The sequence below is a fragment of the Bombus affinis genome, chromosome 8 (assembly GCF_024516045.1).
Source record: "Bombus affinis isolate iyBomAffi1 chromosome 8, iyBomAffi1.2, whole genome shotgun sequence".
NCBI lineage: Eukaryota > Metazoa > Arthropoda > Insecta > Hymenoptera > Apidae > Bombus > Bombus affinis.
This window is the reverse complement of record NC_066351.1, coordinates 16,757,509-16,781,390: the sequence shown is the minus strand read 5'-3', so window position 1 is coordinate 16,781,390 and position 23,882 is coordinate 16,757,509. Positions and strand designations below refer to the sequence as shown.

The 23,882-nt window shown below is 41.2% G+C and overlaps 2 protein-coding genes and 1 long non-coding RNA gene across 6 annotated transcripts in view; 1 reads left to right on the top strand and 2 right to left on the bottom strand.

Moving 5' to 3' along the window:
- Positions 1 to 23,882, bottom strand: part of LOC126919496 (ATP-dependent RNA helicase DHX33) — a 250,860-nt gene that overhangs the window by 73,430 nt on the left and 153,548 nt on the right. The window lies entirely within an intron of this gene.
- Positions 1 to 23,882, bottom strand: part of LOC126919489 (neuroligin-1-like) — a 150,480-nt gene that overhangs the window by 31,595 nt on the left and 95,003 nt on the right. For all 4 annotated transcript variants that reach the window (XR_007711676.1, XM_050728790.1, XM_050728791.1 and 1 more), the window contains one exon: positions 3,587 to 3,851. Coding sequence is in view for 3 of the 4 variants with exons in the window: in XM_050728790.1 (XP_050584747.1) it covers positions 3,587 to 3,851 (265 nt within the window). In the remaining variant the exon portion in view is untranslated. The remainder of the gene's footprint in view (positions 1 to 3,586; positions 3,852 to 23,882) is intronic.
- LOC126919516 (uncharacterized) lies at positions 12,545 to 15,731 on the top strand. The gene is made up of 3 exons (XR_007711681.1): positions 12,545 to 12,938; positions 15,380 to 15,513; positions 15,573 to 15,731. It is a non-coding gene; the product is annotated as an uncharacterized LOC126919516 (long non-coding RNA).

Genomic DNA, 23,882 nt, shown 5'->3' with positions numbered 1-23,882 from the left:
TTGCCAGGAATGGCCTTTGCACTCTTCAAACAGCTTCCACTCCATTTTCTAAACTGAATTATTTAAGTCCTCCCACTGTTTCTCCTATCTCTTTCACTCTTTCTCTCCTTCTCTCCTCGTTTGCGCTCTTCTTCGTCGTTCAGTTCGTTCTTGCTAATGTTTTTCACATTATCATTTTAAACACGACCGTATCGTTGCGACGCGTCAAATCTTCCGGACGTGCCAACTTTTGTCCCTGGACTGTAAACTTCGCATCCGAGCTGTCTTTAATGATTCTGTTTGTTTGCTGTTCGGTGACGGCGATGGCGTTTCGTTGAATTTTTCCTCGTAATATGTACAATCTTGGGGAAAAATAATTCGATGACTCATATATTTGTAAACGATGGATCTATATTTTTAGAAAATATATGTAATAGCGTATAATGTCTAAACACGCGAGAAATCGTTTCTCTTCCATGAAATATTACATCGTTATAAATGGAATTTTGTTGACATAACAAATCGCCTTGCAATGATAAACCTTTCAATCAGTTCTGCATACGCTATTCGCATTTAGTGAAAATTTAATAATTTATCGTTTCATTCACCGCGTTGATTGCACGTTTCTCGTTAAATGTATTCTTCTGTTTCCAATCTCTGTCGAGATCTAATAATTTACTTTCGCTTATAATTCAAACAGTTCGAGTATATATGTATATCGATAGGATAGAGAAAGTCTTGTGCTCCCCATAATTTTCCAATGGTAAATTAGAGCTTTACTATAGATTCCTGATATTCGAAATGTCCGATTTCGTCTACAAAGTCTTTCGAACGCGTACGATGGTCTGGGCAACGGTCATCTCGATTATTTTCAATGATAAGGCATACCGAAGCGAAATTTGTCAAAGCGAGGTTGGAACGTGGGACAAGTAGCGACGGGGCGTTATGGTCAGACGCCTGTGGTACCGAATTAGCCATTCATGGAAATTGCCTCGCGCCCCTTGGCGATTTGACGAATACGTCGATTTGTCGATAAGAACTGTTACTGACAGGCCGTTCCGAAGGCAAGAATACGCCCTGTGAATAAAGACTACCGTCTGAATATCGATCGCTCGGCCATCCGCAAACGATATTTTCGACAACCTTTGTAGCATCGTTCCAAGGATGCACGATCCGCGACAGAAATTGTCTTTCGTGATTATTCAGGCGCGTTTCTTCGGCGGTTTTATAATTCGGCGGTATAAATTAAGAGAAACAATGAAATTTAGCCGACAGAAACGCGATAAAACGTATTGGTAATGTCTGAAATAGTTATTTCAGTCGAGTAACGAGCATGTTGTACGTAGTTACGGTTAGTTGAAACTCGTTTCGTATAAATTCTTTGACAAATTTTTACTACTTTGAAAAAATGTTACTAGGAAATTATTATAATTCGATCGTCAGCCTCCTTTTCCAATCCAATCGGAAATAAATGATCAGATATAAAATTAATCTCTGCATCGATGTGCATTTTATATATCTCTGTTTTAAGATATTTGGGCTAGCCTGCAAGATTGCTTATAACTCGAACGAATAATTTTCATTTTGATTCGATTCGTTTACGAGATAACGCGTGTAAATGGACAAACATGGAATAATCGTTGATCCAAGTTTGACAAAAGCAATCAGTTTCTTGTAATTTTGTTTGTTACATATCGTGCAATGAGGATTTTATACCACGGTATTAAATTTTCAATTTTCATTGTTACGTTAGCGATATTAAACTACTTTATTTTGCATATTTTTCTTCAACAGTAAAACGTAACGATCGTTACAGAAGCACAACTGATAGGAAAACGTAACCTATGTGGTAAATCGCATCGGTAAAGATCCGGCTAAATCCAGCCGCTAGTTTAATCCGCCGCAATTACGAAACGCTGTTGAACCTGTAATCCTATCTGATACGAGGTAAATAGAGATCCTTCGAATTTGAGACCATCCTGCTTCAATCCGTGCAAAAGTACCGCCGCATCGTTTTCATCTAATTAATTTAATAACGTCTTTAATCCCGCATCAGAAGCATTATAGGAGCAGATTTTACGCCAATTTTATTAATTGTATAACACTGATTTTATCATTTTATCATATCGTATAATTGTATAACATTGTAGATTTTGATCGTTCGATCGTCCTTTTCGAACAATAAACAAGAAGAATGATCATCATTTTTGACGTTTCGATGGAAAAAGTCGAAAAGGTCGAAAAGGTCGAAAAACGAGAAGGGAAGAAGTAACGCGAATAACCTGTAATTTCGTATTTTATTCTATTCTGGGGTGTTGGGTCCTCCTCCAATGACGCATCGAAGAGGATCTCGACCATGGAGATTTCACCGGATCTAACGATCACCGTACGATTACAGGCCGGTGCTGTTTAATCTACGATTCCGTCTAATTCGATGGTATGCCGGTTTTCCCCGAATTTATCGTAATCGGCGATTATAGGCGTATTAGATTTCCCAGGAAACGTTTCTGTTCTTGGAAAGCCGACTCTCCGCGGTTTTCAAGGTTTAAGTAATCCAACGACGCGAACAGATCACGATACTAAATAGATGTAGCTTGAACGCAGCCGACTATTCTTCGACTTGCTTTTCGCCTTGGCGTTGAACAGACACGCGCGTTTGCCGTTTGCGTTGATCGTTTAACTATTAATTGGTTGCGCACGAGGGCTCTCCAGAGACGATAACGAAATGTATTTATCAAACATTGTCCGCTACAAGAATATTGTAAACGATATCTGAGATTGAACATGTTGAAACGTACAGAATACGAGAAAAATGTCGTTACTCGGGAGACAATTGTTTGTTAGAACGTTAGAATGCAATTATGAAATTACAAAGAAATCATAATGTTAAATAGTTGGAAAAAGAATTTGCGTTAAATATAGTATAGTCTCTTTAATATAGTCTCTTTTTCGTTCTCTCTTACATTCGTCGCTTATATTCAACGATATTTTGCACGAATTTGAATTAACGTGGTTTTATAATCTCTTGAATAGCACGGATGCAACTACAAGGTCCTGCTAACCGTATAAAACGCGTTTTTATTCCTCGATTCGGGAAAATTCAATCTACCAAAGAAAATGTCGCTGGCACTGCAAGTCGCACGGAATCGTATGGGAAAGCTAGCTACGTACATTTGAAATGAAACAAAGGTTACTTTGAAACAAAGTAGAGTTAGAATTTTTCCCGCGTCCCGTCGTGCGCAATTGCACCGCGAGGAAACGCGAAATTGCAGCGATGGTGCAGTACCGGCGTCCTAAAGAAATTTAATTAGCGTCGACGTGCATTCGGTAAGTTTACGGCGCACGAGTGTTCCCACCGTATCGCGCTACCGACTAACGGATGCAACTTGGCGGGCATTATCTCCGAACGCATACGTCTGGCCGACGCATCGCGACGCGATTAATTCGCGCAATTTTCGCTCTTGTTCGAACGAAGCTGCTTCGAAGAATACGGAAAGTACGTTGCGGATTTTCGTCGCTCTTTAAAATGGATAATGCAGCAAGAATTTTCGCTTGATAGAGCTGATAGAGATATTAACAAAAAAGAAAAGAAATGATTTGATCTCACCTTGGCAACTCCGTAACCTTTGGCACGTAACCTGAAGAGGCAAGGTACTACGACGGCTGGCGAAACAGCAGCTACTACGCTTCCAAGCAAGAAACCCCATATCCAGGGCAAATTAAGAAGATATTTCGTTAGTACAGCTACGACGACTGCCTCGACCACCCATGGTATTAGACCGAGCTTCGGCACCGTAACTCTCAACCTTTTCAGGGCGTTTGGATCCAAGTCCAAACCGGCTCTGGTAAGGATAATAACTAGAGCGACCTTTCTGTAACAGAAAACACGAGGATTAGCGACTGATCTTTCGATCTTTACCGTGACGAATATGACGAATTCTTTTCCAAAAGAGTCTCGACGATGTCCTTAAGTTTTCGAAAAAGTCTCTCGTTTAATTAGCACGGTTAGTCTTTACGACGTTACCTATCGGTTTGTTAATTTGCTAATTAAATTCAACCAGATCTTCGATCTCGTCTGAGGCAAAGCATTCTGACCTCAAACTTAGTCTCGTTTAACAAACTTATCGAACAATACTTTTAAACGTTCGAGATAATTAGGGCCACTCGTTGTTAACGTTAACTAAATTCAGAGCGGTAACTTTAGGTAAAAGAATGTCGCGAAACTTTTGAGAAAACTCGACCGATGACGCGAGTTAAACGGATTTCGCGCTTTAAAAGCGTATCCTCTTAACTACTTTCTAATCGTTTGCTCGCGAACCAACTAAGTTAGAGGAGCTGTTGCGCTTTTCAGCCAGGTCACTCGTGTTTCAACTTTGAGAACGTATCCCACGTGAATCTGTCTCGAAGCAGAGGGGGCAGCTTATAGTTGGAGTTTGCGCCTCCGTTTGCATAGCGCGTCGAAAATTCGACGCGTTTTCTCGAGATTGCCGATGCCTCGCAGAGGCACTGGTTCAGGCACAGAGCGAAACGCAGCTTTCTCGTCCCCGTTCCTCTTTCGCCGAAGAAACTCGTAATAGGATAAGTTTTGGACGGTCCGATTCCGCGAACCGGTTTCGCAAACTTGCGTCTTTAGCGTCGGTGGCATCTTTAACTATCCGCGAGACTCGACTTCTCGTCGAGTACATTCTCCGGCTTTTCGAAATTCCAACAACCTTGCGTTCCCTGGGCCTCGTGCATTTTCATTTACATAACGACGAGACGACTAGTTCCGATTGGGTTTCCGATTTCGTTGGCAATTCGCGGACATAAGGCTTTGATATTTTTAACGTGGTTACATTCTCTTTTCGATAGAGTCACAATTATCCGTCGTAACGGACTCTTTGTAGATACGTTTGTATCATCGAAGTAGGCTTTCAAACAGCGTCAGTTCGATAAAAGAAGCTACGGATTAAGTTTTATCGTGACGCGTACGTAAACGTTTGACATTTGATAGTCGTGTAACGCGAAATGTTAATCGTACGACAATTAATTAAGATCAAACTGAAATTGAATCGTCTACCGATCGTTACCGTACGTTATCGCTAAAAGAAGTAGTTTTCGAGTAGTTGAATAGGTTTTCGTACTTGGTATTGGATAACCTGGTTATCTTCGGTGCTTCGATATTTTTAGTAATGGAGGAGTAGAATGTAAAAATCGTAAAATCGGTCATTTAATTCGCAGCAACCATGGATTCGCAGGTGTGTCGAACGCCCGATAATAGTTAAAACTTTGATTTTAGCATCGTATGTAGCTCTTGAGAGGCGATGTTAAACAAACTCTTCGAATAAATATCGCATCTCGTTGTTTCTATCGCGAGCAAAGATTTCCTCCGTGTGTATCTTCCATTTGAAAAGATATTTTCTCGCTCGAACAAGGATGTACACACCAATGGTATGTCGATATGAGAAGCAAACGCTTTGATGTTTCGATGTTTCTACTTGCAGCAAAAAGCTCGTTAGACGGTTGTTGCCTTGCTACGTATGTAGCACGTAATGTACATGTATCGTATTTTTCACGATTATTTTACTCCGAATATCGAGCCCCGCTGGAAAACGTCCATTGCCGGTCTTCGGCCACGCGGTTATCTAAATATTTCAAAATTCCGACTCCTTGGGCAAAGCCTGTAGCCATGTTTTACGTAAACGATGATTACGATTAATCCTCTATAGCATCTATGGCAGCATCGTGCGACTTTGAAATACCGAGTATAACGAGTACCGTCGTTTGACAATTTCATTCTTCGATACGGATTAGATGTTAAAGAGGGCGTAGGAGAGAAGCCGCGAAAGAAAAATTTCCATCGCGTAAAGGTGGAGCTTTCGAGAAAATTTATACTTTGCTATATTATTTATATTTTTTATTATCACCGGTGCAGTTAATCGAAAACATCGGCTCGACAAAAGCTCGATGAAAACTTTAGCCTCTCTCTCATGCTCTTTACTGGCTTGCCTCTTCTCCATCTGTCCCTGTTTTCTCGAAAGAAAAGAAGATAACCGCGGTATATAAAAGCAAAGAAGAAAAAGAGGAGGAATAAGAGGAAGAGCAGTTGTTGCGAGAGTACAATAGCACGTGGAGAAAACGTTGCTTGGCAGCAACTATTATTTGGCGGGCATTCGTTGGCCAGTTGGCTGTTCCGCGGCCAAAATGTGTCGCGCGAAGAACACTCGACCTACATCTATGCCGGGCTACCGGTGAACCAGTGAAACGTGCTCTAATTTGAATTAATGGTTCGCTGTAATGCGCAGAAAACAACAACACCCACCAGCCACCAAGCTTTACGCCCCAGTAGATCCAATCGTTCGTTGTTCGGCAGTGGTTGGCCCCGACCTCCTTTTTCCGACACTAGACTTACGAATCTGTTCTCGCTACTCGTCGCATCGGTCTTATCGAATTCCAACCATCGGCTGCATTCTGCCGAAAATTTCATCAACCTTACAGAACGCACGCTGCACCTAAGAGGCCCACGTATCCTATATATGTGTTATTTCGACTTTGCGCGTGTACCGGTGCGACTTTTCGCTCGTCTGTGTACGCTACGTACGATGTATTAAGTACGACGCGTTAATATCAATTAATTAACGCGTAATTTAACGTATTTTCCATTTCCTTCCGATTCTGCTCCTCTTTCTCTTTCTGTCTTTCGACTTCTTTTCCCACTCTATATACCTCTATATCGGTGGAGATCCGTTTAAAGAGGTTGCCGCTAAATCGACCTCGATAACCGAAATTACCGAAGCTTAAATTCATTTTATCGTATCGTACGGTACTCGTTACGAAGTAAATAACGCGACGTTACGTACGATTGCGATTAAAAATAATTGTAGCGGCTGCGTGAAAGTCTGGTTAGAAATATGGTGCTTAGAACGTTGAAACGCGAAGAAAGCGAATTTCGGATCGATTGGACGAAAGAGCTTTTTTCTTAAATCGCGAGCGTTCTATTTACGAGCCTCCGTGAAATGACAGACGCGCGATGTAGCTTCGGGCAATTAATTAGTTAGTTAATTAGTCCGCGTTTAAACAGTTTTACGTTGAAAAGTATTTTTTAGACCGAAGCAACGATCTGATTCCGACAAGCATAGGCTGTTCGTCCGTTCGTCGTTCCCGGCGAACGCCCCAACGAATAGTAATCGATAATGGAATAATCGAAGCCACAACGGCGGCCGCGACGGACTCTAAATTCGCTTTGGATAAGGTGTACGGAGAGCGTGGCAGGCGTTATCGATCGAAGCAAGTACGGGTCGCGTACCCTGCATGCATTCGTACGAATTGGCCTTAACGCCTCTAACCCAGAAACGCCAGGAATCCTGGCATGCCAGCGTGGCCCTCGATAATCTCGATCCGCGCGATCGATGCCACCCACGTTTCCCGCGTCTGCGATTTTTGTTCGTCAACGAGCTTGCGGACTTGGACCCCGATCGTGCCACTTGATCGATGATTACGATGAATCGATTACACGCGAAAACCGCGTGTGTCTGCAATAGTAGCGACTCTTTTTAGCTTTATATCTATTTTTCTCTGCGGGTTATTAATTCGCGTTCGTTAGAGGATCGAACGGCCCGGCATTTTCTTTCCAAGTCGCGTACGCGGAATTACTTGCTTCGGCTTTTTATAGACGATTAACATTAAAACTGGCCGAGTTGAAATGGTAATAAAAATATAGGACATTCTCTAAACGTTGATATTTTGATCGACTTAAAGATTTGACTTAAAGAGGAAACAATCGCTACGTGGTACGTGCAACCAGTCGGTGTGTGTCTGTAATGCGCGTATACACGCGTGCCAACGACGAAGCCATCCACCATTACGTAACGTTACAAGCTTATTACCGTTTATACAATGGCCGCGAACACCGTTCATCTCCTGCCTTCGCTAAAACTCTAAAACTTTCGAACGTTCAAACGCGATAATACACCTCTATTCCATAATATAAAGCTAGAAAATGACAAGTTCGTGTTCGGTATTCGGTATTCGGTGCGCTCGTAATTCAACAATTTTTGCAACTGACATCGCATCTACCGTATATCGAGATAAGTTACCCCCTGTATAATTCACGCTACGTTTCCTATACCGAACCTGTAAACGATAATGTACGATTCGCGTGGTCCAGCGCGGAAAAATATCTATTTACGTGTATTTAAGTCTTTTGCTACAGCTCGTAAATATTCGCGAATCGAAAGGCACACGAATCTAATACGTAATCCGTTAGCAGATGAAAATACGGACACTCTACGAGTGTCATAGACAATGCGATCGAAGCGCATGGCATACGACGATGTTTCGCATCTCCTAGTATAATAATAATCACTTCGATAACATAATCTTCCAGATTACCAACTTTTGTAACCTTTGTTCGTACGCAACCGATCTAATAAAAAAGAAAGGCATCGCCACTTTTCGCCGATTTATCGTCGATATACAGCGATACGTTTACAAACCGAGTTGTAATAACAACACAACGTTATGTCATTACGATAAGATAACATTTTTTTACGGTAAAATCGGTATCGATTTGCGAGAAGATGACTTTAAAGGGAAAGAGAATCTCGAAAACCATAGAATATACGTGGAATAAAATTACACCGCCATGTGTTTTACGGTAAAAGTTTATGAGGAAACTTTTAATCTCAAAGTCGAACGTCGCTTTTGTGTCGCTTTTGTCTTAGGAGAGACAAAAATCGATAGTTACCGATTTACGGCCCCTATGGACCACCGCAGACTCGCGGAATCGGCCATCGCGGAGGAGCCAAGAAGTTCGTTTAACGAGCATCTTCGACGCGTCATTAGGTCTCGCAGGTTGAAAAGAATGCCGCCGGGATCGAAGGCAATCTGGAAGGACGTGATCTAGGATTTGATAGTTCGACTTGCTTCGATCGTCTCGCTACGAACGTGCAAACGAGATCGGCGATTCTTCCGTTCGTAGAAACTTGTCACAATTTCTGTATTCTCCGTTATATCGTATTTTTACCGTTATTTTAGCGAATTTTAAGACGCAAGAGATTAAGTCGGGTCTTGACGCGGTGTCTCCAGTTACGGGAACCCTGGGAACCTGTAAACTGTGAAAAAAGTCGCGACGGAAGGTGTACAAGCAAACGCAACGGCACGAGCGAATCCAGCGTTTCGATTTATCGACTAGCGCGACGCGTCCACGACGATTCGAAACGCCTACCGATCTGACACAAATTGCTGAAAATATTTAAGCGTTACCAGATCTACGCACACCCATACATATATCTCTTTTAATCGTTTCGTACGAGCTTTGGTCATCGGTGTGGTAGCTGAAAAATTAAACAAACTGAATTATATCGTATCAGAAACGAACGAGTAAATACGGGTACGTTCGAGAGAGAACGCGGGTTTATATCCGAAAAATCGAGCTTTGCTGTTCGACAGTTTGGCACTCTTGATTCCACGAGATTCTCGACAATCCCTTAATAAAAAAAAAAAAAAAAAAAAAAAAAAAAAATAGCTCGAACCACGTCAACTACCCTCCACCCTGGGCGTAAACATGCCAGGACAACTAGAATACCTTTGCAAATAACCATCCGAGGGAAAGAGTTGGCTCTCCGTGAATCAACGTTTCCGACAACGGAAACTTCGTACACGATGTTTTATTCCACCGTTTCGATTTATTTCCCTCCCTTTTTTTCACACCAACCGACCCTCCACGCGCGTTCTACCACGTGTTTCAGAGCACCCTTTATTAATATTCCCCCGAGAGGCTATTTGAAAACATCGTTCCACCGCGACACTCCATCGGACAGGTGAGATTCCCCTTTCTCTCTTCTCGTCGCGCGTATAGTAAACGAATCTCGATAAAATAACCGATCACTGATCGACGAAGCCTGCCGATTACCTACCACCCACTACGACCAATCCATCTTGTTCGTTTGTGAGAGGAGAGAAGACTCGTAAAAGAGGAGACCATTCATGAATACCGAATCCATGAAATAATACACGATGGAGCACAGCCACGAGTCGTTGAATCGCGCAAACGCGTTTAACAAAATTAACGCTCGCGTTTGTTCAAATTCATCCACTTTAAAGGGCACTCGTTTATTTTCATCGCATCGCTCGGATCCTAACGTCTCTAACGATAGGTATAATATATTTCGTTTAGGTGAGTTTGTACGAGTTGTTTATATTTGTTAATATAGATGGTTGGCTCGGCATCGCGTCGAGAAAAGAGAGAAAGACGAAGAAGATTGGAAATCGTTTGCTCGAGATAGAAAATGCGGCTTGTGAAACGAGCGACCAGCTAATGAGCTGCCGCGGTATCGGTTAGGCCGTGCAATTTCGAGGTCGGCCATTCCCCGACAGATTTACATCACGGGAACATTTGCGTAGACGTAATAGCTTGGGTCGGACGCGGTGCGGATACCTCGATGCAATATCGAAGCGCAACGCGATTCGGCTTCTGTATTGCTCCACGTTGCGAATCGAACCACGAACGATTGTCTTTCGGCTTCTCCTGGGACTGCTAGATTCACGTTGAACGTCGTGATATACGAGTTTCAATTCTGACAGTTGCATGGTAATTTAACAATGGACCGTAGAAGATCGTATAGTCTGTACGAGATAGTTGTTTTTGGCTGTTTTGCTTTAGATAACACGTTTAGAAACGCGCGTAGATGGTGAATTAATTACGCGCAGGAAAGCGTACTTAAAGAACTAAACCTTTACCGTTTCGTCTATTTAACGTAACAGCATTGTCCTCTGTATCGAAATGGCTTTGAAAGTATCAGATCGATTATATTTTCGCGAAATTAGCGAACAAATTGGTAAAGAAACAACGGCTTAAAAGTATTACATAATATCTAGTGGCAATTATCGTTATCTTTCGCTTAAACTTTTTCCTCGTTTATACACGTATCTTCTAACATTGTTGAAAACATAACGATTAAAATAATTTTCGACTATGCGTTTGTACGACCGAATCTTTTTTCCTTTCTTCGTATTTCCTCGTCTTTCTATTTTCGATGACTTTTACGCGTGATTTCTATCACGCTTGGCAATACGAAAGCACCATCGAGATGAAACAAAAGCTTTTCTAATTCTCCGGCGTCGATGTCCAACGAAATGTCGTTGTAAGTCGTTGTAAAAGTCGTATTCGGATCTTTGAAAGAATTACGTTTATTATATAGAAGCGTAGTTGCGAAACGTCGGATGTTCACGAAACTATATTTACGAAACGTGACTCGTGTCGAACGAACTGGCCAAAGCGTTTGTCGTTTAATTCGACTGGAAGGAAGGGAAGATTGCCGCTCGGTTTCCACGCGATCGGGTGTTTTCGTGGATTTCATCACGGTCGGTCGACCTTACGGCACGTCGAATACACCTTAGAAGCTGTGACGCTGTGTTGCCGTGCTTGGACGAAACAAACCCGAGACGCGCACCGCTACGTACGTAATATCATAAATATCATAAATGTCATAAATATGTAAAAGTTGCTTTTTCTAAGACATTTTTCTGCCGATAGCATACACGTGTGATTTTAACGTAAATTTGTCATATTATACTAAATAATATTGAAGAGTAACACCGAGACAGCTATTCTTACGATACGTGTCCCTTCGTCCTTCTTTCGTCGTTCTTTCGACGATTACTCGAGGTTCTACGAGTATGTAGTATTAGGCGTAAATCTAGCGTCGCGTGACCAACGCTGAAAAACGAACTATTTTTTAACGCGCTTGGACAAACATAGAGACAACGATCTTTTTCGACTTTGTCTATATTCGTCTACCTGTCAAGGCGTACCTACGTACAAGGTACGTACGTATAGTTTTTTCTACCTTTTGCCCCGGGCGATGTAGCTTAAACGTTGTTAATTAAAAGAACTCGCGGACGACGAGTAACTAGACGTTATATACGCTTGATATAACAAAGTAGCTGCGCAATAACGGAAGACTTGCGAATATCGGAAGAGAAATTTTTGTAAGAAGAATAAATGAACGATTACGAAGCGGATTAACGAAAGAACGAGACAGAGTTCTCGATACCCAATTTTCTATGGCTTACGACTTGTACGGCATTTGGTAAGGATAGCGTTGTTATCCTTTTCTATAAGAATATCAAATTACAGCCAAAAAAATGGCTTTTTCATCGGAAGCTTTGAGAATATAAAATTTGCGCTCGAATGCTAAAAAGATTTGCACTTTTGCCGCGAGCGACGTTTGTGCGCACTAAGCGTCCAAGTAACGCGTTGAACGAATTACGTGAATTCTCATCCTCGACCGTTTAATTCATCCATATGGGATCATCGACGTAATATGTGCATGAACGTAGCCAATGTTCTCCCTTAAACTCAACTGGCTCGAAGCTTTCGAAAAGAAATGATTTCGAGTAGCGACTTGTGACGAAGCCGACCAAGCCAAGCCGACCAAGAGATAAAGAGATAAAGAGATAAAGAGATAAAGAGATAAAGAGAGCCTCGAGTGTACGTGCATCGCTCGTCAGTGTGTATACACGTTCCACATGCTACGTACGGATAAAGTAGCTGAATTTTAAAATGGATTAATACGCGCCAGTTAAACGGGGACAAGTGTTTCGCGGCACGTTGAACCAACTAATACGTGCAACCTGGTTCGGTAGATAGACACCAACTTTTCATACGAAAATTGCGACAATGTTCTAGTGGCTGCTCGACCCTGTTACTTATATCATCGACTCGACAACATTTCCTCACGGAAATATCCTAAGATCAGAGTGCGCGATAATTAGGCAATTACGCGCTTCTATAGCGATGACCTTTGAACAAAATTTCGATCGTGCTACGTATACAAGTAGCATTCGTTGCTACGCGTGTATACAAAGTTATCGGTATTCTTCGTACGGCTTTTAAATAACGCTGTTCGATCGAACCGTTGATAAAATCATAGGCGAATTTGAGGAGGATAGGAATTATAAAGGAAACATTAATATATGTACGTATACTTTGAGATTGCCTGATTAAAACATTGCACAGTAACGCATTGGTAGAATAAGAAATGCGAGTACACAGAATAAAAGTTAGAAAACAGGTACGAGGTGGGTATAAAAGGACCTTTTTGTTACCGTTGCTCGTTAGAAAGAAATTACAATTACCTAGAAATTATTATTTTCATAGAAAACCGAACAACTAACAAGCGTAATAAAAAGATTATCCGTTGCTAATCCCTAATGATAAAAGAAGAAGTACACCGATACATATGCAGGTGTATTATTTTGATAAAGGAACTGTCGTAGATATTTTTCTAGTTTCTTGTTTCTTATCTTAGATATACGCGATTAAGGGTTCGGCTGACGTAACCGTAACAATAATTTTATACAACGTAATAAGCGTCGTGAGTCTAGTGTCAGAAGTGTAAACAAGTAAAATTTCGATATTTCGATCGATGCTAACTGTCGTTTTACTTCAGTTCATACGGCGATAGCTTGATCGATCGCACAAATTTGAAAATAGATGCACACTGTACGTATTCGGAATACGCGTGATCGCAATATTGCCATTTTACGAAATACGTTATTCAGCCATCTTTCCGAAATACTTGCTTCGATACGACGCGCTATTCAACGTTCTATCGTTTCAACGTTGATCGTTTGTTCGTATTTCGAGGAATTCGCTCAGATCTACGTATCGCACAGTTGTAATTACATAAAACGTACGAGCAAGAAGGATAACGTTCGTAAATTCGTGCTGACCAATAATCGGTTAAAAGTTGTTCAAAATATCGATTTCTACGACACGCTTTTACGAACGATAGCCAGTCGTTGTACAGTTTCGCTCGGATCGAATAGGAGTAAATAATGGAGGACAGGTTCTCTCGCGTGCGAGAATAAGTCGAAAATGTAGAATGAAATTTGTCGAAAAGAAAATTTATCACGCGCGTATACTAGGCCGTTATTGTTCGAAAGTTGAGTTGAAGTTGAAGTTGAAGAGAGAAAGTTGAGAAACGTCGTCAACGACGACGGTGACAAACGAATTCGTTTCCTTCCAGTTTGGAGGCAAAGGTACGGCGACTAGGGAAAATGGGCCGCGCCCGATCAATCGCGCGCAATCGAAGCATTTGGGCTTCCTCTTTTGCCATGATAAACCCTCTGATCGGATGTTTACGCCGGATAGAGGACGATAGGTAACGCGGGTAAAGCTGACCAAACACGTAAGCGATTCACCGGCACGCTCGCTTAGATAGACCAAGCCGCGTTCTATACCTGTGCAATGTGCAAACATCCATCGGTCGATCTGGCAAAGCGGTCGGAACCATGGTCGAACGCTTATCGACTTTGTTGCGACGACCGTGAAAGTATGCATAGAGTTGGATTCTTCGATGAGAACGCGAAAGCCTCTGTGTCGCCGACTAATCAACTGGATCGCTTTGTCGATGTTTCGTTTCGGCAGCACAGAATTTCAAAGGGTGTATCGCGAAGGATAGACGAATATCTCGATGATGAGTTTTGTCTTCCGTATAGAGTTTCGGGCGAACGAAATTTTGGATTTGTACGATTCGAATGTAACGAACAAATTAGGCGGCGAGCTGAAATTTCGATTTGGCATTGTTCCAAATAAAGTACCTACGTTCTATGCATCGATAGCTATGTAAGCAGAAAAACTTTTTTGTCGTAGCGATCGTTTAGTAATCTTTGTGTTTTCTTTTAGAAATTTTTCCATAGAAATTACCCGCGTATCGATCACCTTTTACACGTAAAATTAAGTTTCCGTGATTTACGAAAATAAAAGTTGATATTTATCGAATCGGATAGATTGGTGGTTTTTTCTTCTTAAACAACTGTATATACTCGTCGAATTTGACAGGTCTGTGCAAATCAATCCTAGCGTCGTTGTCGATTCGAAGTTGAACGCTTGTCGATGTTTAGACGTCTACCGACGATTAAACGTCAAATGCAGGCCGATGTTTGCGCCAATTTGCAAGACACGCGGTTAAACGTTCGAACACGGAACACGGAGCAAAAGACTATATGGAAGTAATTCGTTTACGCATCTGATTAGAAAAATTATCATATCGTCGCGTATATCGTTTTCCTAATCTTTATGATAAACGCTAGATTCGTAATGTAAGAACTTTGCGTAAATAAATAAATAAAAGATTGCCAGTACATGATCTATTAAGCGATATAATTCCAAGCGAGAATTCTACAAAACAATAGTGTACAATTTTTTAAAATAAATTCCAGGAAACTCGTGCCAATAATAATAAGAACGTAATCTTTAATTTAAATTCGTGTAACCTATCCGTAATTTATCGTATTTGCAAAAAGATGTGGTTCATCTAAATCGATTTGAAGGCATTTACCTTTTATTCGGTATTGCTATCGGTGTTCCCTTTCGATATTGTTAATCGATTTTATTAATCGGCTATCTTTCTAGATACGTTAAAAGTTATTCGAGTGGCGAAAGATGCCGTTTTAAGAATAAAAAGCGAGAGAAAGAAAGGACGGAACGGAAGCAATCGCGTTAAAAAATTAAAGATCGATTTTACAACTATCGAAGGAAAAAGAAGGGTAAGAAATATCATAAATCACGAGGCTACAAGCTCTACGACACGGTGTAAATGTTTCAGTGACACGTGGCTGGTCGGTGGAGGAATAAAATCGCGAGAAGCCAAACCGGAAGCCGTAGGTTGACGGCTCTATGTCTTCGTCGGCCGCGACATCTTGTCCTCGCAGACCACGTTCCTGTAAAAAGTCCACGAGATAGAACGAAGCGGATGGCTGTCTGCCGGGTACGTTCCCGAAGGAATTTTATAGACTGCTCCCGGATGTCGCGTTCTATCCGCTCTGCTACCTACCTGGTAACCTCTATGCGTCACGGATCTCGCAAACTCCTTACGCGAGAACGAATTCCGGCCAACGGTTGCCGAATAACCATAATATCGGTTTTCAAATTTGCGCGTATTTCAAAAATATGAAAAATAATTTTTCGAAGAAGAAGAAATTAATTTCAAGCAACGATTTATCAGCGATTCAGATATTTAATGCAAAAAGCATCGATCGAGCTTTTAGACTCGTACAAGTTTTCAAATGCTTCTATACTGTCTTCTCTTTCGATTCAAATATTTGAATATAATTCTAATTTTACGATTAATTAATCCGTATACCACGATTACATATTCTACCAATGTCCTTATTCCTGTATTCTCCTATTCCCTTATTCCTTAAGCGAAGCGATAAAATATTAATAATCGGGTGGCTAGAGAGGTCTTGCGCTCCAAGCAACACGAACGAAAGCGGGTCGTGAGATATGCGATATCTCGCGCAAAGGGTCGTTCGATCGTCGAATATCTCGGCCGTAACGTTGCGTAGGAAAAAATCGGCCTACGATACGGTTTGTCCAAGAACGTGGAGAAACTAACTGTAACTACCAATGCGCACACGCGTACATAGCACTCGCAATCGTATCCGCTGCATGTTATATCCAAAACGTACAATTTTCTATCTCAAAGTAGAAGAATTTCACGCAAGATGGCTCGCTCGAAGGACGAGTTAGTACATTATTTGCTCGTAACCTGTTCACGAAAAGATGTATCGCTTAAAGAAAGTGACGTTTTATCGTCTCAAAGCAATCTGACGGCGATATTTTACATTCACGTCCCATCTTTCCGGGGTGTTCCATACGGAAATTCCCGGTGGGTCTGGAGCGTCCTGACAGTTTTCCGAGCGTGTGCGCGACACGGCTTCCCTTTCGAGCCAACCGGTGTGTTCCGTGTACCATACAGAAAAAAATACATCGAAACTCTCGGTTTTTAGAAAATTTCGAAAATTAATATTGCGAATCGTGGGGCGCTGCGCTATTTCGATAAACGTTCAAACCAATAAACGTACTTTGCATTAAATCGTCGATAAAATATATGGAGAGATATCGTTTTCTAGTCGAGTCTATTTTTCGTATCAACGAAATTGTAGAATGGTGCGAGGTTGAAAATTATACATACAGAGATATGTAGTTTATTATCGCTCTGATGGAAACTGTTACGATGAATTTGACGTACAGTGAGAAAGTGGTTGAGTTTGAAACTCGTGCTTCGTCTTAAAAAATGTATAGATAAGATAAAAGTCCTGTTGTAAATAAAACGTGGCCGTCGCATCGAAGACGCAGCAATTTTCTGTACGGCGATGCGAACAAGTTTATGCCGTTGTTAAATATCTTTCCTAGTTCGCGTTCGCGAATTCTTCGATACTCGCGTAGAGATTAAGAGAGGAAAGATAGACGAAACGCGATTGGAACGAAAGAAAAAGGGAAAGCAGGAGGACGCGGTGCGGCGCGACGACCGGCCAGAATTTTCTCGTAACTCCTGGCAAGAGGACGCGACGCCGTGTCGTTCGCTGAGATTGCAGCTCGTGAAAACGTCTCGGCCTGCGCTGTTTGCCTCGTCTATGCCTTGGATAATGTGTTCCGGTCTGGCCTGTTATTAATTTCTTTCCGTATGAATCATATCACGTGCTTGGCTTATACGTTTGCTTTGTTTCACTTTGCTGTTACGACGTTTCATTAAACTACTGAAAATGCGACCAATCGTGGATTTACGACCAGATATAAATCTAAGACCGCTAGATCGTTAATTATATCGCTAAATAATAAAGCTGGATTAGAATAACATGGAAGGCGATTATGCAACCTCTTGATAGTTTAATTCAAAGTAAGAAGGATATCGTCGTTTCTCTTCGTGTCATATCGTTCTTTAGATAAGAGGTTATTTAACCTATACACTTTTATCACGTATTTGAAACTCGATAAGAAATTAAGTTTGGATACAAAGTTGTAACTTTGTTTACAAGAAAACGTAGAATGTCGAAAGCAGATCGAAAGAAATTGCCGGACACTGAAAAGTCTGGTATTTTTCTTTTTTTTTTTTTTTTTTTTTTAGGAAACGTAGCGTCAAAGCAAACGACCGTTATAAAACTACATATTATATCGTCGCTTGTGGCACAGGTGTAGCCTGACCATTATCGTAAACGTCCACCGTAAACGGTGAAAACAAGGTCTGCCGATTATTTATAATCTGCAGTGTATTTTATTTCTCACTTTTAACAATCGTTCGCATATTAGGTATCTCTTACTCGTGTCGTAAGCTTCTAAGCTTGTAAATAACGAAAGGAACAAGAAAGGAGAACGACTGTTTCTTGAAAGCAAGACAAAAATATTATTGCTACCATTAAGGCCAACATTGTTACCGTGACGAAAAAAATGGAAACGCGTAGCTAATGTTAGCGAAACGAAAGCCCGTAACATTCCTATGATCGTAAACGCGTAAAAATTTTGTCTTTTTATTTATCCTTTAACAGGATCTTTTAGATCTACTTTACTTGAAATTTATATTCGCTCATCGAGCCGTTACATTTCCTATCTTTCATTCAGTTACGTTTTTGCTACCTTCCGGCTGAAATTTATCGAGATCGGAAGCGATTAGTTTCTATTCTTCGGCTATCGTACATTCGCTTGAAATATATCTACTCGGCAATATTAAATCGAACAAATGTCGTTGGAAAATATTTCAAATCGCTTAAGAAAAATGTATATATAACCATTGTCTTTTCGTATTCTTCAGAATCAAACGAACGAACGAATCGGACGAGAAGGTTGAAACAAGCTAGACGAAACTCAGGTGCGGCGGACGCGTTTCTTTCGAAGAAGAAAGGAAGAGAAGAAGAAAAGGAGAAAATCGTTTACCGCTTAACACGCTCTGTTACATCGTTACATCCGCTATACGCGTATGCTACACGCTGAAACTTAAAAGTATCGAATCTTTAAACGCTTAAAAATTATTCTTTTTACGAATACCCTGGATCGTTCGAATTTCCATCGTTGATCCTGTTGCAGCGATATTACTGGACAACAGGGGCCATTTCGATTTTTCCACTCTCGCGAACCACACCCACCGCTATTATCAGTACTCGCGGATTCTTGTTGCGTTCTGAAATGGTGGTAAGTTTGGGCAAAGGGGCTTGAGAATCACGGCTCGAATATCGATGCGAATATCATCGCGATGCAATCGGATATACGCAGCTAGGTTGCGGTATGTACGTACACAGAAACGCGTAATGCAACGCGTTTCCATATCCAAGCTCTGCCACACGGTGATACAGCAATGGGAAGCGATATACGAATATCAGCCATGCGTCAAACGTATAAATCCTCGCCGCCCCCGTTTTCCACCGTTAATATTTTACGAATCGTAAAACCTAGAACAGCCTCGTCGTATACGTACTTGAAAACGTTCGTTATTTGCGCTCTTTCGTCTCTAAAAATGTATATTTCGTTGCTTGAAATTGTTTTATCGCCAAATGACGCATTTGCGATGAGAATTTGTCGATCAAACCCAATCGCGGTTTAGCTTTTCTTGATCTTTTTCGTCAAACGTCCGATAGTGTTACAATCGAGCATCCGTCGAAGATATCGGTTTTTCTACGGAAGACCGATTAGCGCACAAACTCGTCTATTAAGGTCGACGCGCAGCCGATTGCTAAGTTACAACCGGCGTCACTTACGACCCGTAACATCGCATATTTTTTCTTCTTTCCTCCTTGATTATATATCGTCGCTACGTCCATTACTTCTTTATTTTCTCTCGTTTCCGCGTTCTTTTTTCTCATTCTCGTGTTTGCCGTGGTGCACGATAATATATCATATTAACAAATGTATTTAATCGATTGTAAAGATCGCCCAATGACTTTCCGCCACTGAATTTGTCAATCGCATGTTCTACGATATCTCGATTATGTCGCGGCATCTGTGTGGGATTAGACAGAGTATAGCTGTACGCACGTACATACAACGCGTACAGATATAATTCAATATCCGGAAGTGCGTAAACGATGATTTATGATTTGTGATTGATTTATGATTTATGATTACGAATATAAAATGACGCGAAGAAAGACATAGCGATCGTGTTTTGTGACGTACTACGTTTTAGAAAACTTGGTTGATACGATAAACCTGTTATACGATATCGGCAAATTCGACGAACAATTTTATCGAGGTATTTGTCGAAATAAGTTGTTCGTAGTCTGGTTACGTTGCATCGCGATCAGCGTGGGTACTTTAGCGAATAACGAATAGTAGCTATTCGTTCGAGAGGCGGTGTATCAAAGGGTTGGCCATGTGTACGAGCAATAAGTTTATAACCGTTTAGAAGCTGTTTGCGAGTTGTTGGAGAACCGCGGTGTGGACACGACGCTGATCCGCTGTTTCTGCTCGTGAGCAGCTCGCGAATAGTTCTAGTCGGTGTGGACAAAGCGTTACGTATCTTGCAATTAGTTAAAATGTGTGTTCAATGCGACGATGCAAAACGTTCATGATTTTGTTATTACGCGAGACGAATAGCGAATGACAAGCACCGACTAAACGCCGATTCAGGCTATCCTATCGCGTACGAAAAATAGCGAAAGTTTCTTCTCCTTTATTCGTCTCACAGACCTTTCGCTCGTGAGAAAAACGTTAAAAAGTGATTAAAGTAAAGTAAACGATGAAAATTCGAACAACAACAACGAACGTGTCTTCTTAGTGTTGATTCGGGATATCGCTGTACATATATTTCTTTCGTCGACGAAACAGGCAACGACGTAGCGTGCTACTCGTTTCGTGCGAATTTCGTAACATTCGGTTCACGTAATACGTATCGTGGAACGCGCGTGTGCGTGTCAGACAAGATATCCTACGTTATTAGACGAGCCTTTAATGACGCCACGCTTCCACGCGCTGTTATTATATCGTCGGACCGAACTAGCCGACATTTTGGTCAGTGATGTATCGTTGTGAAACCGGAATCCGGGGGATACGCGAATTATCGTCGGGTTGCACGTTCGCTGGAAAATTTTTCGCCATAGTGGACAATCGAGGTATTTGTCGAACCATTTGTATTACACCGTAAACCGTGTAATAATCGCTCGAGTTCAAGGATATGGACGTTCTTGGAGTTTGATCTCTTTCGAGGATAATTTCGCGACACGTTCGATCGATAGCGAAACATTGCTGCGCGCGGTAGCGTAAACGAACGAGCATAGGAGATGGTCGAAGAAATTTTTGCATAGATGCAGATATTTGCAAATCCGACAGATCTTTAGCACGGTATTTTCCTTTTGGTTTCGCTGCTCGATACTTTTAGTAGAAGCAACAAGGACAAGAATTTCAAGGATATTTTTGCCAAGCCAAAGTAAGAGAAAAATGAAAAATATATAAATTGATTTCGTTTATTAGGCAAAATTTTCCCTGTGCAAACAAATATACTTGCGACTTAGGCGATGTAGGACACGGTAATTGTCAGACTTAAAGAAGCATGTCCGGCAGTTTAGCTCGTACAAATTGTAGACAAAAAGACTATGACATTCGCTTTCATAAATGGTGCGGAACTTTGTATATACGCGTATACACGCGTGTACTCGCGTATACTCGCGTATACCTGCCTATGATATGCTCGTTACATAGGACCGAGGCCAGTAAGTACTTTAGGCGATTTGACAAACTGTTTTATCTAGTGATTCTATTCGTAGATTCGACGCTAGCGAACACGAACGTGCACGATCGGCGATAAAGGATGTAAAGTGGATTCGAACGATAGCCTTCGAGCGAACGGTACGAAACTCGATGTTATTAAGGCGTGCAACAGCTTGCGTTGAGCGTAATTTTCTTTAAACATCCATGATTCGAAAACTAAAGTATACGTAGAACGGTGTATGTTCGTAAGACGTTATCTTCGTTTCTAGACATTTATCGGCCTGTGCGAGTATCCGCTCCCCTGATCCCTGGTTACTCTATGTCATTCCGTATAATAGCATGCGCTTTACATATCGTTGGTAAAGCAACGATAAAAAGTAGAGAGACGAAGATAAAATAATTTAAACCATACCGTTAAATTCATAATGAAACTATAGATCGAGTAATGTAATCTGTTTTTTATCACGTAAAGCAACTGTTTTCTTGATGTAAAAAACTGGCTCTCTCTCTCTCTCTCTCTCTCTCTCTGTAGTCAGTTTAAAAGCGAAGAAAACGGCTGAATGCAAATTTCTTGTCAACGACAAACGTTCCGAGAGCCACGAATCTAAAGTAAAGCAGATTTTAGGACTTAGGAGAGTATCGAGGATTCTGGCGAATTGCGACAAAAACGTATTTGTCCGATAAACAGCTGGGGATTAAAAGCGATTTCAATTGGGAATACACCTTGAATCCTCCGTGAACTCCTTCGAAGACCGTGATTACTATGCCGCGCGTGACATTGTCGCGTATGACCGCAACCAATCGCCATTGGTTGGCCTCGACGTTAAAAAGGGGCCACCTTATGATCGCGATGAGTCGATGGTTGCTTCGTCGAGTCTCCTGTCTTTCTGCTCTCTATGCGACACACGCGCCAGTGAAAATAACGATCGGTCGCGCAATCGTCGAAGAAAATATCGTAATCTGATCGTTCATGGAACAAAGTTAAAGCGGAGTACGGTAGTTGCTTCGATTTATCGAGGACAGGATATATCGTCGCAAAATCTTTCGAGTTAGAGTTACCTGTCTATCTTTTTACTGTCTGTCTGTTAAATTTTGTTACGCGCTCTAAACTTTCATACAAACATCACTACGAAAGGAAATTACGCGATCCTAACTATCCACTTGCAACTTTTCACCTACAAGTGTCATCTTTTGCTTGCTCTACGTCATGAGCAAATTGATAGTTTACAATTGTTAAAGCACTTTAGTGGCTAATTTATTAATTACGATAGCGAGAGTATAAGGAGACGCGAAATTGTTTTTTATTTACGCAGAGCGCTCGATTTCGATGCATAAATGCGAATTACTGGCAAACTATCTGCTGTATAATAAAAAAAAAAAAAAAGTTTAAAGTCGAAAGTTTAGTTCGAATTAGTTTAGCAGATATTTTCACGCTTATTTTGTAAAATTTCCAAGGAAAAAGGAAGGAGTAAAACGAAAAAGAAAATAAAACGTAACAATTTTTCTTTGCAGGAAAACTGTGATTTAAAACTTGGATATCGTTCTCGGATGATCGATCCATCATCACTCTCGCACGAAATAGCCGACGAACTGAAAATCTCTCTGTTACATCTTATCGCGAAATGTTGTGCGCTGGCCAGAATTTCATCCAGTTTCCTTCGTGTTTTTCGCTCGTCCCTCGTCCCTCGTGTCTCGTGTCTCGTGTCTCGTCTCTCGTCTATCAATCCGTTCGATCGTACGATCGTACGATTCGACGGCCTTTCTACGTAATTCCATATTGTCCTTTATAAAACGCACTCGTTAACTCGATCGGAACAAACTCCTCTCGTTTCCTCTCGTTCCCTCTCGTCCCCAGTCTAAATAGCAATAAAAATCAACGGAGGAAGAGAAACTCGGAAGTTTCAGACAATATTGTCAGATGTTATCGCGTCAAGTGTCACGATGTTTGAAATACCGTGAATCGGATAAAGAGTGGCCCAAAATTGAAAGCAGTTTTCGCCCGCTCTCCGCGATTTTGGAACTGAATTTTGCGTCGAACGATACCTCGTGATGAGAAATTAATCGGCACAGATTAACGAAGTATTTTGTTTCTAGAAATGTTCCTTCAGAATTTAAATTAGAAATATTTATTCGCGAACGGTGATTATCGAGAAGGTGGAAGTTTCTTTTTTTTTTGTTTTATTACTCAAAATCGCGCCAAATGGACGCTTAACATTGGTTATCGACGAATCGAAGATACTTATCTGTTGGCAGGAAAAGAAAAGAAGAGAGACGCTTCTCATCGTTTGACACGAAACACGTATCGACGGTGGTTTTGCCACAAAAGTTAAAGTAGCTTACCGTATAACAGCGTACGACGATACAATATTTTTAATCGATCTAAAGATACAATTCCACGTCTATTGGTATTTTTTTGCTATTAGGTGGTATCGACAAA